This window comes from Manis pentadactyla, chromosome 9 (assembly GCF_030020395.1).
Source record: "Manis pentadactyla isolate mManPen7 chromosome 9, mManPen7.hap1, whole genome shotgun sequence".
In the NCBI taxonomy this organism is placed as follows: Eukaryota; Metazoa; Chordata; class Mammalia; order Pholidota; family Manidae; genus Manis; species Manis pentadactyla.
Genome location: NC_080027.1, coordinates 50,122,782 through 50,139,581, shown reverse-complemented (window position 1 = coordinate 50,139,581; position 16,800 = coordinate 50,122,782). Strand labels below are relative to the sequence as shown.

Here is a 16,800-nt window from a genome sequence, read left to right as displayed (position 1 = left end):
CCTACATTTCCTTCCTCCTTCCCTCACTTCACCTGATTGCTCAGGCTAGAACCTGTAGCACAAAGTAGAGTAGAAGTGGTGATAGTAATATGACTATCTTGTTCCTAATCTTATCACAAAAGCATTGAGTTTTTCAGTATTTTTTATGTTGTTAGTTGTAGATTTCGCATTGATACCTTTTATCAAGTTGAGGAAATTCATTTTTACTCCTAGTGTGCTCAGAGATTTTAACAGAAATGATACTGAATTTTGTCAAATGCTTTTCTGCTTCTTTTGAAATGATCATATTGTTTTTCTTTTTTAGTTTGTTATATTTTCTTAGGAGCCTCCATGTTAAAAATGATGAATTATATCAATTGCTTTTCAAATATTAACCACCTGGGTATTCCTGGGATAAATTCCACTTGGTCATGATATATTATTAGCCTTTTACTATATTGTTGGATTTAGTTTGCTAACATCCCATGAATTATGAATTTTTCCAGTCTGAGTGATGGGAATAGGCACTTTGAAAGTCATGCTTAAGCAATGGGCAGCGTTTCTCTAATCTATTCAGATGGATCTTATTTTAGAATGGGTGTTATGTTGAATTATGTCCTGTTTTTTAGATTATGAAGTTGATTTTATTTTTTATTTATTAATGTGAGTAATTATATCAATAGATTTATCTTACTCTTTTGATTTTGATCCATTTAAAAAAACTGTTTTTTCTCAATATCTTCAGGATCTGCTCTTTATCCTCCATTTTCTGATGATGTGGTATAATTAATGGGTATTTAAAAACATTAATTTGTTATGCTAAGCAAATGGAAAATTAGTCCTGTCCTAAAATTCTGGGCCTTTTTGAGGGGTTAGGGATATGTATTTTTTAATTTCCTTTATATGCACTCCTAAATTTTGTATTACCTAAGAATTAGAACTCCTATGATGATCTAATTTTCTTACTTCTCTCCCATTTTCCATTTATTTGTCCCTTTGGGCACCTACTGGGACAGTGTCCCAGTTCCTTTTATTTTTTATTTTTATTGTATCTCTCTTGTTCTGTAAATTTTCTCTGATATAGAAACATCTCTTAATGATTTTGATCCCTTCTTCATTCTCCTGTGTTTGAAGTTTTCTGCTTCATTGTATTGTCTTTATGACCACTGAGTTCCTGTTTTTATTTCCTTGTTTTGGTCCTTCCTCCATATTTGGTGACATTCATACCTAGTGCCTCCCATTCATTATCTTTTCCAGAAATTTGTAGTGTAAACCAGTTTTCCAGCTTCCAAAATCTTATTGACATTATAACCTGTCATCTCCTTTCACATTACTTTGCTATATATTTTTATTACTATTTTAGAGGATTTTCAGGAGGTCTTGGAGGTTAACACATTTGTTTCATCTGCCATGCTTAGCTAGAAGTCATTGATAGCTTTTCTTTTGTGCTCTTCATCTTGGAACTGTTTTAAATTTGTAAATTACATACAGTTTTATTTTTGTTTTTTCTGAACTTGAATTGTAGAAGCTATTCTAAGTGTTCACTTTTATTTTTGGAGGTTGCTTCTTGAAATGTTTATATTTAAAGCATTATGTAGGCTCTTCATGAGACTGATAGGCCAAAATATCCAAAACTTGAGAGGTTAAGTTAGCTTATCCTGGAGCTTTGAGAACTTCTTAAGATTATGAATAGGATCCTTTTTCTAATCACTTATTTCTGCTATCAAAGAAAAGTTTATTTTTATATGTTCTTATATCTACCTACATAGCTAAACTTGCAGTAATCAAGTGTTTAGTCAATTTGCATGGATTGTCTAGGCAGATAATCATATTATGTTACACATAGTGAAAGTTTTATTGTACTGATGAGAACAATGCAATATTGTCTAAAAGTAATAACATATATGAACATAAATTTCTACCAAAGAGTAGTATAGTTTACCCATTTAAATTAAGCTTCGTTTAGAGCAAATTGTTTTAGTCTTTTAAGTATACTTCATCAAAAGCTGTCCATTAAAGTTAGGCACATATATATCATACCAATTCTTCTATAATAACAAAACTTTTGAAAGTTCCCCTACTCTTAAATTGGCTTCTCTTCCAAAGTCTTTTGAGAACTTGTGTTTGCTCTGAACTTGAGAGAAATGTGTCTAAACTATAGAGCATACACCTGATACTGCCGTGGCCTGCCTTGACAATGGAGTTCAGTCTCCTAAAGTTTCTGTTACTTCCTTCATCTCACAAATCAGTTCTTCTTTGGTCAGAATATAGTTCATAATAATAGTTCTTTGTTAGCACTTATTTTTTGACCTCCTTAGAAAAGAACTCTATCAACAAAACAAAATAATTCTGGGGTTGCCTAGACTTTAAAAAGGAATTCAAGGGTAATTAAACATTTTTTTGCTCATTTTGATTGTTCTCTACAAAACCAGTTTTTCTTCCCTAAAAAAAACAATAACATATGCCTGGAAAGATTTATATAATGCTTATTCCAGTATTAGTTATTTAAAAAATTGTAAAATCTTAAACAGCCAATAATAGAAACTTCATTAAGTTATGGTACTTATATATACCTATTTGATGGTGTCTTATTCAGTCATTAAAAATAATTTCCTTAAAAATGTGTACATACTTGGGAGGATGTACACGTTACAGAACGTGGAGAAAAACAGGACTTGTAATTGTACGTATAGAATGTCATCTTTTATGTGAAAAAATGCAACTAGAGATAAATGGTTACAAGAAAAGTTTGCATGTTTAAGAATGGAATTCATTTCTATTTTTTCTTTTCTGATCTTTCTACAATGTATTTATATAAAATGATATCCATAAGGTGATTTATAAAGATAATTTAGCAGTATAAAGAAACAGTGCATATAGAGACTTCAATTCTAGTCCTGCCTATCACATACTACTTCTATGACCATATTACTTTTATGACATCTCCTACCTTGGTTTCTTCATTTATAAAATAAGTTTTGTGGGATACAATTATATATGAAGTGTTTCACAAGTATGAGGGGTTATTGGCACTTATCTTTTGTTTACAAATGGGCAGCCTGTTTGCAAATAGTCTACTCCATACCTATGGGCAAAAGAAACAAGTAAACAAAGTTGGTATTGGTAATGCATTAATGTGTAGTCTGGCAATGTCTGTCAGTTCTAACCTTTCAACCTTGTGTATGCCAGGTTATGCCAAAGTCTTAAAGAAAACTGAAGCTATAAACAGACATGATATCCTGAAAAGAAATCACTATATTGACCATTCCTAGATATGTTATAAAATTTTTATGAGCATGATCTGTGTGAAATGATGAAGGTCAGGTGGAAGGGAGTAAGTAGTCAAAAACATAAGTTGTTTCAAGTACGTTTATGTATATATGACAACAGTATTGTCAGCTTATATAGTACATTCATTGTACTATATAATATCATTCCAAATAGATGTGTTTCCTCAGTGACTTGAGAAAGGAGCGTAGATTGTAGGCCAGTCAGTTCTGACAGTCGATTCTAAATAGTTTAGGTTTTGCACCTGTGATAGCATTTTTTTTTCCTGTTTGCCAGTAAAGACACTGGGGAGAGCAAAATCCTGATTTTTATCCTGTTTGTTTAATGCTGATCATTCTGCTTATTATCTTTTATTGACTACTCTGTTTCCAGCTGTCTAAACATTATTTTACATTCCTGTCAAAAATGTAACTCAAGCTCAGGTTCAAGAATTGTAGTTTCTACTCCCTCATTATTTTCCTCAGCACAGTTTTAGTTAAGGTTTGAAATGGTTCAGTCAGCTAGCATTATTATATTTCAAATCCAAATTCTATGAGAAGTACTTCTCATTACCTAGTAGGATCATCTCTTGATAGCTGCCAGTTCTATTATTACTTAATCTTATAATACAGTGAATTTGGAAAGCAGATTTAAAGAATTCTTTAAAAAAGAATCCTTTTAAAGAAAATAATTTCTTTTCATCCTTTGAAAAAACATTTTTGTAAGTTCAATTGTGAGAACTATTGTTTATTTTCTGAATATTTGTATGTTAATATATTTCATTTGAGAATACAGCATCAAATTTCCTATGAAGTATGATTCTAATGATATTTTAAATACACAGTATAAAATAGTTCCTTTATATATGTGTAATTTATATGTAGAATAAGGGATCTCATGTTTAACCAGTGTCTACTTGACTATCCGGACAGCCACTTTGTGAAAAATCTAGTAAAAAATATCTGACCAGACCTACTCTGAATTACCATTACTGTCTTAGTTGTCACATTAAACTTAGTTTTGAAGAAGTACTTACTGAATCTCTGAAAAATGATGCTTGGAATTTCCCAAAAGTTTTACTGTTAGTACTTTTTTTTAAAAATCAGAATTTAACGAAATTCCTGTTATAATGTAAACTTAGGGAAATGAGGCCATTTGAGTAACTAAGATCTTCACTCTCATATTCTCCTTCCAGATATTATGTATTCATTATTTTCTGTTATATGAAGGGATTTTCTATAGGATTCTTTTTTAAAGGGACATGTGTACTTTTTAAAATCAGTTTGCACAGTAAAATGTGTCTCAATCAGTTGTAAATATATAGATATGTATGAATGTTTCGGGAAATATTAAGGGTGACTGATCTAAAAAAACTCCTATAATATTTCACCTTCAAGACAACCTTCAAATTAGTCACAATAATGCTATGGACACTTGTGGGTATTCTGTACAATTTTTATTATATTCTGTGTATGTGTAAAGCACTTGAGAAAAGTGGCACATAAGCAGCAAAATAACATAAATGGTTGATCATTTAATTTATTAATTAGCTATTAATGATTAATAGATCTATTTACTTATAAAAGTTATTATTTGTGAACTTTATGATGAGTATGTTTGATTTGAGAAGTCAGTATATTTGATAGAATTAGAACTAACATAAAGAGATTGCTAGTTATTAAAAACCTATAGTTTCATTTAAATTTTGTGAAAATATACATTCTGTGATATAGCTTTTAGTACCATAGTACCATTTACCAAGTCTAATGATAATGAATGACAGACCTCTAAGAGAATGGGGTTATTTGCTATTAATTCACAAAACAGATTCATTTTGTATTAGAAGTTATTTGTTGAATAAGTGGAATTGATGATGCCGACTGCACAGTTTTATTATTTCATAACCCAAGCTCAGATACCTCTTTTCTGATTGTGAAATGCATTTTAGATAATGGTGTACCTAATTCAGGAAAAAAGTTTGTTGAGAGAGAGAAAGATTTTGAAAGTCATTTCTGGGTTTTGTTGCCCATTGTTTAATTGTGCTGTTCATTATCTTACTGAGTTTTAAGAATTCTGTGTATATTTTGGATGACAGTACATTATTAGATTTCTCTTTTTCAAATATTTTCTACCAGTCTGTGGACTGTCTTCTCATTTTCTTAACAGTGTCTTTCACATAGCATAGCTTTTAATTTTAATGAAATCTAGCTTATCAATTATTTCCTTCGTGGTTCATTATTTTGGTAGTGTATCTAAAAGTCACTGCCAAACCAAACGTTTCTCTTATGTTACTTTCTAGAAGTTTTATAGTTTTGCATTTTACACTGAGGTGTACATGCACTTTCTTTAAGTTAATTTATATGAAGAGAGTAAGGACTATGTCTAGATTCATTTTCTTGTATGTGCATATCTAGTTGTTCCAGCACCATTTATTGAAAAGGTCATTTTTTCTCTACTGCTTTGCCTTTGCTCCTTTGTCAAAGTTCAGTTGACTGCATTTGTAGTCTTTTTCTTGGCTCTCTGTCCTGACTGACTGGTCTGTTTGTTTCTCCTTTCCCCAACACCACACTGTTTTGATTACTATAGCTTTACAGTAAGTCTTGAAGTCAGATAATTCCACTCCTTCAATTTTGTACTTCTCCTTCAATATTGTGTTGGCTATTCTGGGTCTTTTTCTTTTCCCTATAAACTTTAAAATCCACAAAATAACATGCTGGAAGTTTGATTCAAATTGAATTGCAGTTAGATCAATTAGGTGTGGTCTATAATTCTTTCTATACACTGTTGGGTTCAGTTTGTAAATATTTTGTTGAGGATTTTTGCACCTATGTTCATGAGAGATATTGGTCTTTAATTTCTTGTAATTTTTCTGGTTTTGGTATTTAGGATCATGCTGGCTTTATAGAACAAGTCAAGAAGTATATTCTATCTTCTTTAAGATATTATAGAGAGTTGCATAATTTCTTCTTAAATGTTTGGCCGAATTCATCAATGAACCCATTTAAGCCTGATGCTTTTTGTTTTGGAAGGCTATTAATTATTGATTCAATTTCTTTAATAGATATAGGCCTATTCAGATTATGTTTCTTCTTGTGTGAGTTTTATCAGATCACATCTTTCAAGGAATTGGTCCATTTCATGTAGGTTAACAAATCTGTGAGCATAGAGCTGTTCATAGTATTTCTTTATTAGATTTTTAATGTCCATAGGATCTGTAGTGATGTCCCCTCTTTCATTTCTGATATTAATAATTTGAATCTTCTCTCCTTTTTTTTTAGCCTAGCTAGAGACTTGCTGATTTCAGTGATCTTTTCAAATAACCAGCTGTAGTTTTTGTTGATTTTCTGTTTTCATTTCATTGGTTTCTGCTCTAATTTTATTTCTTTCCTTCTGCCGACTTTTTTGCTCTTTTTCTAGTTCCTAATCTAGAAGCTTAGATTATTGATTTCAGATCTTTCTTCTTATTTTCTAATACATATATTAATATTATAAATTTTCCTCTAAGCACAGCTTTTGCTGAATCCTAGAAATGTTGATAATTTGTATTTTCATTTTCATTTAATTCAAAATATTTTAAAATTTCTTTTGCAGTTTTATCTTTGACTCATGTGTTATTTAGAAGTATGTTGTTTAATCTCCCAAGTATTTTTGGATTTTTCATATGTGTTTCTGTTGTTGATTCTAGTTTATTTCTGTTGTGGTCTGAGAGCATACATTTTCTATTTCTATTTTTTAAAATATGTTAAGGTGTTATTTTATAGCCCAGAGTGTGGTCTGCCTTGATGAACAAGGTATCTTTTTCATTGTACTGAATTGAAGACTCTTAAATTAATGAAGAGCTTTAATATAATTCTGTTTTCTGTCACTGATAATACTTAGCGTTTTATATTCAGTTTATTCCATGATTTGCTCTAATGGGGGAATGTCTTTGGTTTTGGTTCTGTTCTTACATATGCCAACGTCAGTCTCAGAATGAGTGGCATCTGTGGAAATCTAGTCTGTCCTCATAAAATGTATATGCACATTAGAGGAAAGTGTTCTACATTATGAATCTGTACTTTTTAAAAATATTGGTAACATCACAGTTAGATTTTTTTCAATGTGTTTATTTTTATTAAAGTACAATAGAATGCACATGTCTTAGTGTACAGCTTAATGAATTTGACATGTGTACATATTCATATAACTATCACCTAGATCAAAATATCAAATATTTTCACTAATTTTCCCCCCTTCACCTATTTCACCCATTCCCCATCCCCCTCCCCTAGCAGTGGCACCCACCAGTCTGTTCTCTTTATGAGTCTATTTCTGTTTTGTTTGTTTATTTGTTTTGGTTTTTAGATTCTACATGTAAGTGAAATCATATAGTATTTGTCCTTCTGTCTGATTTATTTCACTTAACCTAATACCTTCTAGGTCCATAGATGGAAATTTAAAAAAATGGGAAAACATGTAACATTTCTGAGATTTGTAAGTCATAAATTTTCATCATACTTTAGAAATGTGACAGTTTTTTTTCCTACCCCATTTAGTTTTGCCAGCCTGGCGGGTGGCAGCTGTCGAGAGAGAGGAAGCAGCCAACGTTTTTTGTGGTGGTCCTGACAGATATTGACTCAGATCGACATTACTGCTCATGCCTAACCTTCTATGAGGCAGAGATCAATCTTCAGGTACAACTTTGCTACTCAAAGTACAGTCAAAGGGATAACATTTTGGAATCTTTTATGCCATATTTGTTCATGTTAGAACTTCAAGTTTGAGTTCTTTGGGCTACTTTTAAAAGTCTGAGGTATTGTACTATTGCAGAAGAAAGCAAGAAGGAAAAAATTACTGTCCAAGTTTAATTGTTCTGTTTTAAAATATTTATCAAAATATGTATTTTTCTATAAATAGTATATCCATGAATGGGTTTATTAAAAAAAATAATTCTCTCATGTATCTTCTCATGGTAAACCTATGTTTTCCCCTGTCAACCCTTCTCTTGAGGGAATCTTTCACAGAATATAGAAGCATTTAATCAGAATCTTGTAAGTAATATATCACAATGCTTGATATTATTTTTCAAGTTCCCAAGAAAATGTCAAGTCAGAATTAGTAGTGCTGGGAGTATCACTATGACAGGACTAAAATTGATAGCCTAGAACTGTGGAAACTAAAGATACTGGGTCTTGCAGGGGGTTAATTAGGGTTCTTAGTATCAAACAACTGTATCTACTTTCTCTAATTTATGCAGAAAAGCATTTATGATAACATTGGTTAACATGTAATTTCATGGATGAGGGGTGAGAGGGAACCAATGCTGGGAACTAGGAACTGCCTAGCTTGAGGCTGTTGCAGTAGAAAACCATACTTTTTGCCACTTTTTGCCACTTGACACTTAAGATATTGGGTACTAGACAATATAACCTTCACAACTGTTGCCCTAAAAATCCAATCCACGCGCAGTCACTATCTCGCACTGGTGACTTTGGCTTTGAGTTTCATATGGGTTGTTGCCTTGTAAAGGTCAGACCGCATGAAGAATCCACCATCCTGCAGAAGAATCAGAAAAGCCTTTTTGTTGTTTTTTGTTTGTTTGCTTGTTTTGCTTTCAAGGCTCTATAGTACAAGAAGGGAACTACATAAGAGTTGGGAGAATGTTGAATGAGTCAATCTGTATTCTCTGCTGTACTTTCTGCTACACACAGGTGAATGAGTTTCAGCACAAAGAAAAAGGGTTAGCTTGCTTTCTGAAATAGCTTCACGAAGGAGCATTTGTTGTTTTGGTTACTTTAATTAAACTCCAAGATCTGAATTTTCTAGTTGTAGAAGTCTGATTTTTCAGTACAGGAGGAGACAAATAAATCACGTTTCATGATGCAGACCCACATTATTGAACTTCATTAAAACCAGCTTGCTAGTTTATTAACTCACAGTAATAAGTTAAAAGGTTACATGGAACAAGATGTACATTATCTGCACTATCAACACATCCTCTCCTTGTCAGATCTTTGTGGGAAGCCATATCAAATGCAGAAGCATTTTGATTGTGGAAACAAATAAGGAATATTTTATGTCAGATATTTAATGCCTGCCAGAAAGAGCCCATTGTTTCTATTTGAAATTAGGGATTATGTTGTCACTGGGAACAGAAAACTTAGAAGTCTATAACTACTATCATCTCTGCCATGGATAGTGTTTGAGTGGATATTGCCAAAAAAGAGCTGATCCAATTCCAATTGTGATTAATTCAGCCTAAATAAGAAACAGTGTCTCCAGCCAAGAGCCTCTGTATCTCTTCTAGGTGACCTTTCATTTCTATGTTCATCTTTAGAATAAGTTAATGCTGAGAATGCAGTATTTTCTTTTATTTCCATATTCTTGAGGATTCCTCTTTACAACTCCCTAAAATTGCCTACTGAAACTAGCTGTGATTATTTAAGTTCTCCCTTCTCTCTCCTTCATTACCAACCCCTCTCAAATAAACTGACAGTAAAGTAATACATTAAAATTGTGTGTGTGCGTGTGTGTATGTGTGTTGGGTATATAGGAACTCAACTTTTAAAACTTCACCTGAGGGATGGGCCCCCAGTGAGGCTTGTATCCATAAGACCACCAAACTATAGCAAAGAAAGAGTTCTTAACAGGTTCTCAAAGATTTGCTGTGGCTATCTCTGCCATGGTTCAGTGAAGAGGGAACAGAGAGAAGAAACAACCATCTCCTAGTCTTTCTCTGACAGTCCTAATTACTTACTTTAAAAGCTGCTGTCTGAGGGTCAGATTTCTAATTTGGCATGTATCTGGGGCTGATTTTGATCCTCCCCAGAGACCAGGGAGGCTGGCAGATGCTGTCTCCATGATTTCTCTCTTGACCAGTTCACCAGTTTTTCTGTGGAAAATGCTTGTGCACATGTCTGGCACCCTAGATTTTGCAGCTGCCACCAAAGGGATGCACCCTTTGAATCCCCTGGCTTTTGCTTTAGACTAGACTGCCCTTACAAGATATATTAAAGAGATTTCTTTAAGCTGAAGTGAAAGGGTGCTAATTAGTAACAGCAAAACATAAAAAAGTAGAAATCTCACTTGTAAGGGTAAATATAACCTGATGTTGTAAAAATGGTGGGTTAATCACATATTAGAGTGGTATGGTGATTGAAAGTCAAAAGTAGTAAAAATAACTATAACTGCAATAATTTATTAATGGGTACAGAAGATAAAAATATGTAAACTGTGACACCAAAAACATAAAATGGGTTTGGGGGAGGAAAAACATAGGGCTTTAGAATACTTTCTAACTTAAGTTGATAACTTCTTATCAATTTAAAATAGACTTTTATAAATATAAGTTGTTTTATGTAAATTTCATGTTAACCAAAAAGCAAAAACCTATAGTAGAAACACAGAAGACAAAGAAAAAGAAATCTAAGTATACCACAACAGAAAATGATCAAATCACAGTGGATGAGAGCAAGAGAGGAAAAAACAAAAGAATTACAAAACAGCCAGAAAACATTGAACAAAATGTCAATAGTAGTACAAACTGTTCAATAATTTTTTAAATGTAAATGGACTATATTCTCCAATCTGATGGCACAGAGTAGCTGAATGAATTAAAAAAATAAGACACAACTATATTCTATTCTATCAGAGACTCAATTGAGGATATACATAGACTGAAAGGGAAAACATAAAGGAAGATATTCCCTACCAGTGGAAACCAGAAGAAAGATATGGCAGCTATCCTCAACAGACAAAATAGACCTTCATCTAAAAACTGTAATAAGGGACAAAAAAGGTCCTTATATAATGATAGAGTAGTCACTCATCAGGAGGATATAACAACTGTAAACATTTATGCACCCAGCATTGGTGCACCTAAATATATAAATATTAACAGATCTGAAAGGAAAAACTGATAGCAATATAATAATAGTAGAGGACTTCAGTACCCTACTTTCAACAATGGATGGATCATCCAGACAGAAAATTAATAAGGAAAATTCACTTAAACAATTCACTAGACCAGAGGGACCTAATAGACATATACAGAGCCTTCCATCCAGCAGCAGCAGGATACACGTTCTTCTTAAGTACAGGTGAAACAGTCTGCAGGACAGATCATAGGTTAGGCTGCAAAACAAGTCTTAATAACTCTAAGAAGATTGAAATCATATCAGGCTTCTTTTCCAAACATGAAAGTATAAAATTAGAAACCAGTTGCAAGTATCAACTGGAATATTCACAAATATGTGCAGATTAAACAACATGCTACTGAACAACCAAGCGGTCAAAGAAAAAGCCAAAAGAGGAGTCAAAAAATACCTTGAGACAAGTGAAAATGGAAATAAAAACATACATAATTCATGGGATGAAGCAAAAGCAGATGTAAGGGGAGTTTATAGCAGTAAACTCCTACATTAAGAAAAATAAAAGCTCTCCAATAAGCAACTTAAGTCTACACATTAAGGAACTAGAAACAGAACAAGAGTCCAAAATTAATGAAAGGAAAGAAATAACAAAAATCATAATGGAAATAAATGAAATAGAGACTTTAAAAAAAGCCAAAAGGAAATAACAAAGAAATTATTAGCTTAAAATAAAAAAGATAACCAAAATTGATAAACCTTTAGCTAAACGCACTAAGGAAAAAGAGAAAGGACTTAAATAAGATTACCAATGAAAGATATTAGAACTGATACCATACAAATACAAAGAATCATAAAAGACTATGAATAATTATGCACCAACAAATTGGACAATGTGTAAGAAATGAATAAATTCCTAGAAACATACAAGACTGAATCATGAAGAAATATAAAATATGAATAGACCATTTATTAGTGAATATATTGAAGCAGTAATCAAAAGCCTTCTACCAAAGAAATCCCATAACCAGATGGCTTTACTGGTCAATTCTACTATAAATTTGAAGAAGAATTAATACCAGTCTTCCTCAAACTCTTTTAAAAATGGAAGAAAAGGAATCACCTCTAAATTCATTTTAGAACATTACCAATTCACTGGGGCCAACCCAACATTACCCGGATACCAAAACCAGAGAAGGGTACCATAAGAAAAGAAAACATAGGCCACTCTCCTTAATGAACATAGATGTAAAAATCCTCAACAGAATGTTAGTAAATGGAATTGAACAATACATTAAAAAAGATTATACACCATGATCAAGTGGGATTTATATCTGAGGTACAAGGATGGTCCAACATAAAAACATCAATGAATGTGATACATCACATAAAAAAATAGATAAAAATCATATGATCTTACTAGAGGCAGAAAAGTTTTAAAAAAATTTAACATCTACTCATGATGAAACTCTTTTAACAAACTGGGTCTGTAGAGAACATTCTTCAATATAATAAAAGCCATATATGAAAAGTCTAGTCAACAATGAGAAGCTGAAAGCTTTCCCTCTAAGATCTGGTACAAGTCAAGGATGACCACACTTGCCCCGTGCAACATAGTACTAGAAGTCCTAGCTGGAGACTTAGGCAAGAAGAAGAAATATTAGGTTTCCAATTCAGAAAGGAAGAAGTAAAACTGTTTGCAGACGACATATTATCTATATAGAACCATAAAGACTACCAAAAAACTGTTAGAACTAATAAATTCTGTAAAGTTGCAGGATATAAAATTGATACACAAAAATCAATTGCATTTCTATACACTAACAATGAACTTTCAGACAGAGGAATTAAGAAAACCATCCCATTTATAATTGCATGAAAATAATAAGAAATGTAGAAATAACTTTACCAAAAAGGGGAGAAATCTATACCCTGAAAATTGTAAGACATTGATGAGAGAAATTGAAGAAGACGCAATAAATAGAAAGATACCCCATGCTCATGCTTTGGAAGGATTAATAATGTTAAAATGTCCATGCCAAAATTCCACTGTTATTTTTCACACAAAAAGAAAAAAAATCCTAAAATTCATATGGAACCACAAAAAGACTCTAGATAGTTTAAGTAATCTTGAGAAAGAAGAATAAAGTTGGAGGGATCATACATCCTGATTTCAAAGTATATTATAAAACTGCAGTAATCAAAACAGTATGGTATTGTCTTAAAAATACACATAAATCAATGGGACAGAATACAGAGCCAAGAAATAAACCCTTGGTATAAAGTAGCCAAGAATATACAGTGGCAAAAGGATAGCCCATTCAGTAAATGGTGTTGGGAAAATTGGACAGCCACAAAAGAACAAAACTGGAGCCTGGTCTTACACCAAACACCAAAATAAATTTAAAATGGATTAAAAACTTGCACTTAAGACTTAAAAGAACACTTTGGGCACCCAACAGCAGCCTCTATGCAGTCCAACTCCACTTGCTCACCCTGGTTCCTCTTCCTCTGCAACCATGTCTGACAAACCAATTAAGACTGAGATTGAGAAATTCAATAAGCGAAAATTTAAGAAGACAAAATGCAAGAGAAAAATGACTGAACAGGAGAAGCAAGCAGGCAAATTGTAATGAGGCCAATGAGGCCGCCAATATGCACTGTTCATTCCACAAGCATTGCCTTCTTCTTTTACTTCTTTTAGCTTTTTAAGTTTGTAAGAAGCAAAGAGGTTGGATCAAGTTTAAATAACTGTGCAGTTCCTTTTTACATCAAAGAATTGAGAACTACAACAACAAAGGCTACACCTGCCTTTCCTCTCCCATCTGCCTGGCTGGCTGGCAGGGAAGGATAAGAAATTGCATGTTGGTGAGAAAAGAAGCTGGGTGGGATGACAGTGAAATGTAGAGTAAAAACCAAGCTGGTCCAAGGTGTCCTGCAGGCTGTGAAATGCAGGGTAATCAGAGTGCCATTTTTTGTTGTTGTTGGCTCAAATGACCTTGATTATTGGAATACACAATTTTTTATATACAAATGAAAAGTTTTAAAATTAAAAAAATAATAATAATAAGTGGGACTACATGAAATTAAAAAGCTTCTGCATAGCAAAGGAAAACATAAACAAAATCAAAAGGCAACCTACCAAATGAGAGAAAATATTTGCAAATCATGTATCTGAGAAGGGGTTAATATCTGAAAAATATAAAGAGCTCAACAACTCAATAGCAAAAAAACACAAACAAGCTGATTGTAAAATGGGTAAAGGATTTGAATAAACATTTTTCCAAGAAGGCATGGATTACCAACATGTACATGAAAAGGTGCTCAGAGTCACTAGTCATCAGAGAAATGCAAATCAGAAACAATGCTATATTATCTAACACCTGTTAGAATGGCTATCATCAAAAAGACAAGAAATAACAAGTATTGGTGAGATTGTAGAGAAAAGGGAACCCTTGTGTACTGTTGCTAGAAATGTGATTGCTGCTGTGATGAAAAACAGTATGGAAGTTCCTAAAAAATTAAAATAGAACTAGCATGTGATCCAGTAATCCCACTTGTGAGATATATTCAAGGGTAATGGAAACAGCATATCCAAAGAGCTACCTGCACTCCCATATTAGTCGCAGCAGTATTCACAATATCCATGATAGGGAAACAACCTATGTGTCCACCACAGTTGAATGAATAAAGATGTAAGATAGCTAGGTAGGTAGATATATAGATACAGATAAAATGCAATATTATTCAGCCATGAGAAAGAAGGAAATTCTTCCATTTACAACATAGATGGACCTTAAGGGCATTATGCTAAATGAAATAGGCCAGACAAAGGCACATAATGCATGGTATCATTTATCTGTGAAATCTAAAAAAAAAGTCAAACCTACAGAAATAAGAGAGTAGAATGGTGGTTGCCAGATTTTGAGGCCTCTGGTAAAAAGGTACAAACTTTCAGCTATAAGGTGAATAAGGTCTATAGTAAAATGTAGTGACTATAGTTGATAATACTGTATTATATAATTGAAATTTACTAAGAATAGATTTTAAATGCTCTCATTAAAAAAAACAGATAAGTATGTGAGGCAATGGATGTGTTAATTAACTAGATGGTGGAATCCTTTCACAAGGTACCATAAGTCAAATCACCACTCTAAATATCTTATAGTTTTTTCAATTATAATTCAATAAAGCTAAAAATACATTATAAAGAAGTTCTAGGAACCCTAAATGAACTGACAGAAAGCAACACATGAAGACATTATAGCAAGTATTTATGAAGAAGTTCTAGGAATTCTTGAGTATTTTCAAACTTACAGAAAAGTACAAGAATATTGCAAACATATATATATGCCTTACTCATTTTCATCTATTTTCAATATTTTTACCATTTCTTACCATAAATAATATATTATTTGTTATTTTTAATGGATCCCATCCTCCCTCCCTCCCTCTTTGTCCTTATACACCCACACAGAAAAATTTTTTTCTGACCCACTTGAGAGAAATTTGCATGCCACCTCCATTTGCTCTAAAGTCTTCAGCATATATTTCATAGAAATAAGTATGATTTATTACATAAGCATAGTATGATTATAAGTAGTTTACTGTGGAAATTTATAATCAACATTACACTCTAATCTACCAGCCATATTTCAGTTTTGTCATTTGATCTAATAATAGCCTTTGTAGCCCTTTTTCTTTTTTTGTCCCTTAGTACAGGATGCATTTTTAAATCACATATTACAATTAATTATCATTTCTCATTGTCTCCTTTCATCTAGAATAATTGCTTAGCCTTTGTCTTATAACACTGACATTTTTGAATAGTGCAGGTCCTCCTGCCTCTTTTTAATAGATGGCTTATATTTTGTGTTTTTTCTGTTGCCTGTCATCTGTAGATTCAGATATACATCAGCAGTTGGAATACAACCAACATTTGAAATACTAAGTGTATTCCTTATAAAGGTGTCCATCTCAGGGTACACATCTGGAGGCACATAATGTGTATCTGTCCCCCACTAATGATGTTAATTATGATAATCTGGTCAGGTGATTGTCAGATCACTCCATTTTATAGTTGTTATTTTTTCACTTGCAACTAATGAGCAATCTGTGGGAAGACACTTTAAGACTATGCAAATATTCTGTTATTCATTAGTCATGACCTCCTAGATTTAGCATTTAGGGGTGATTTTTGCCTGTGCCAATTTTTATTATGATGGTTGCAAAATGATTGTTTTCCGACTCCACACCTATACCTTTACCAGTCAGCAGTTGACATTTTACTATAAGCAAGGGCTTTCCTGTCTTGTTTCTCTCTGAGCTATGGACTCATATTCCAGTTTCTTTTTACTTATAATATATAGTTAATGGCTTTCATTGTGTGCATTAAGCACAAATTGTCATAGGTTTGGCCAGGGGACACTCCTTCAGGTTAGTTCCTATATTCTTTTGACAAGTCCCTGTCACTTTTTAATCTGTCATAACAAGGTGGCTCATCTTATTCCTTCCCTTATTTCCAGCCCTGAAAGCAGCCATTTCTCTGAGGAGCTCTGGCTCATCAGAGTAGAGAATAATATTGGAAACCAAGATCTAGGTTCTGTGTACCTGGAATCAATGTTTAAAAAATTATTTTGCTTTTTAAGTTCAGATGTTTTCCCATTTTCCATTTTAAGTGGAGCAATAACTTATCATTTATTTAGTT

At 32.7% G+C, this 16,800-nt stretch overlaps 1 protein-coding gene across 3 annotated transcripts in view; it reads left to right on the top strand.

Moving 5' to 3' along the window:
- Positions 1-16,800, top strand: part of SBF2 (SET binding factor 2) — a 558,284-nt gene that overhangs the window by 248,489 nt on the left and 292,995 nt on the right. For 2 of the 3 annotated variants that reach the window (XM_057507356.1, XM_057507359.1), the window contains exon 3: positions 7,782-7,919. The exons of the other annotated variant lie outside the window; for it this stretch is intronic. In XM_057507356.1, the coding sequence (XP_057363339.1) occupies positions 7,782-7,919 (138 nt within the window). The remainder of the gene's footprint in view (positions 1-7,781; positions 7,920-16,800) is intronic. 3 annotated transcript variants of the gene reach the window in all.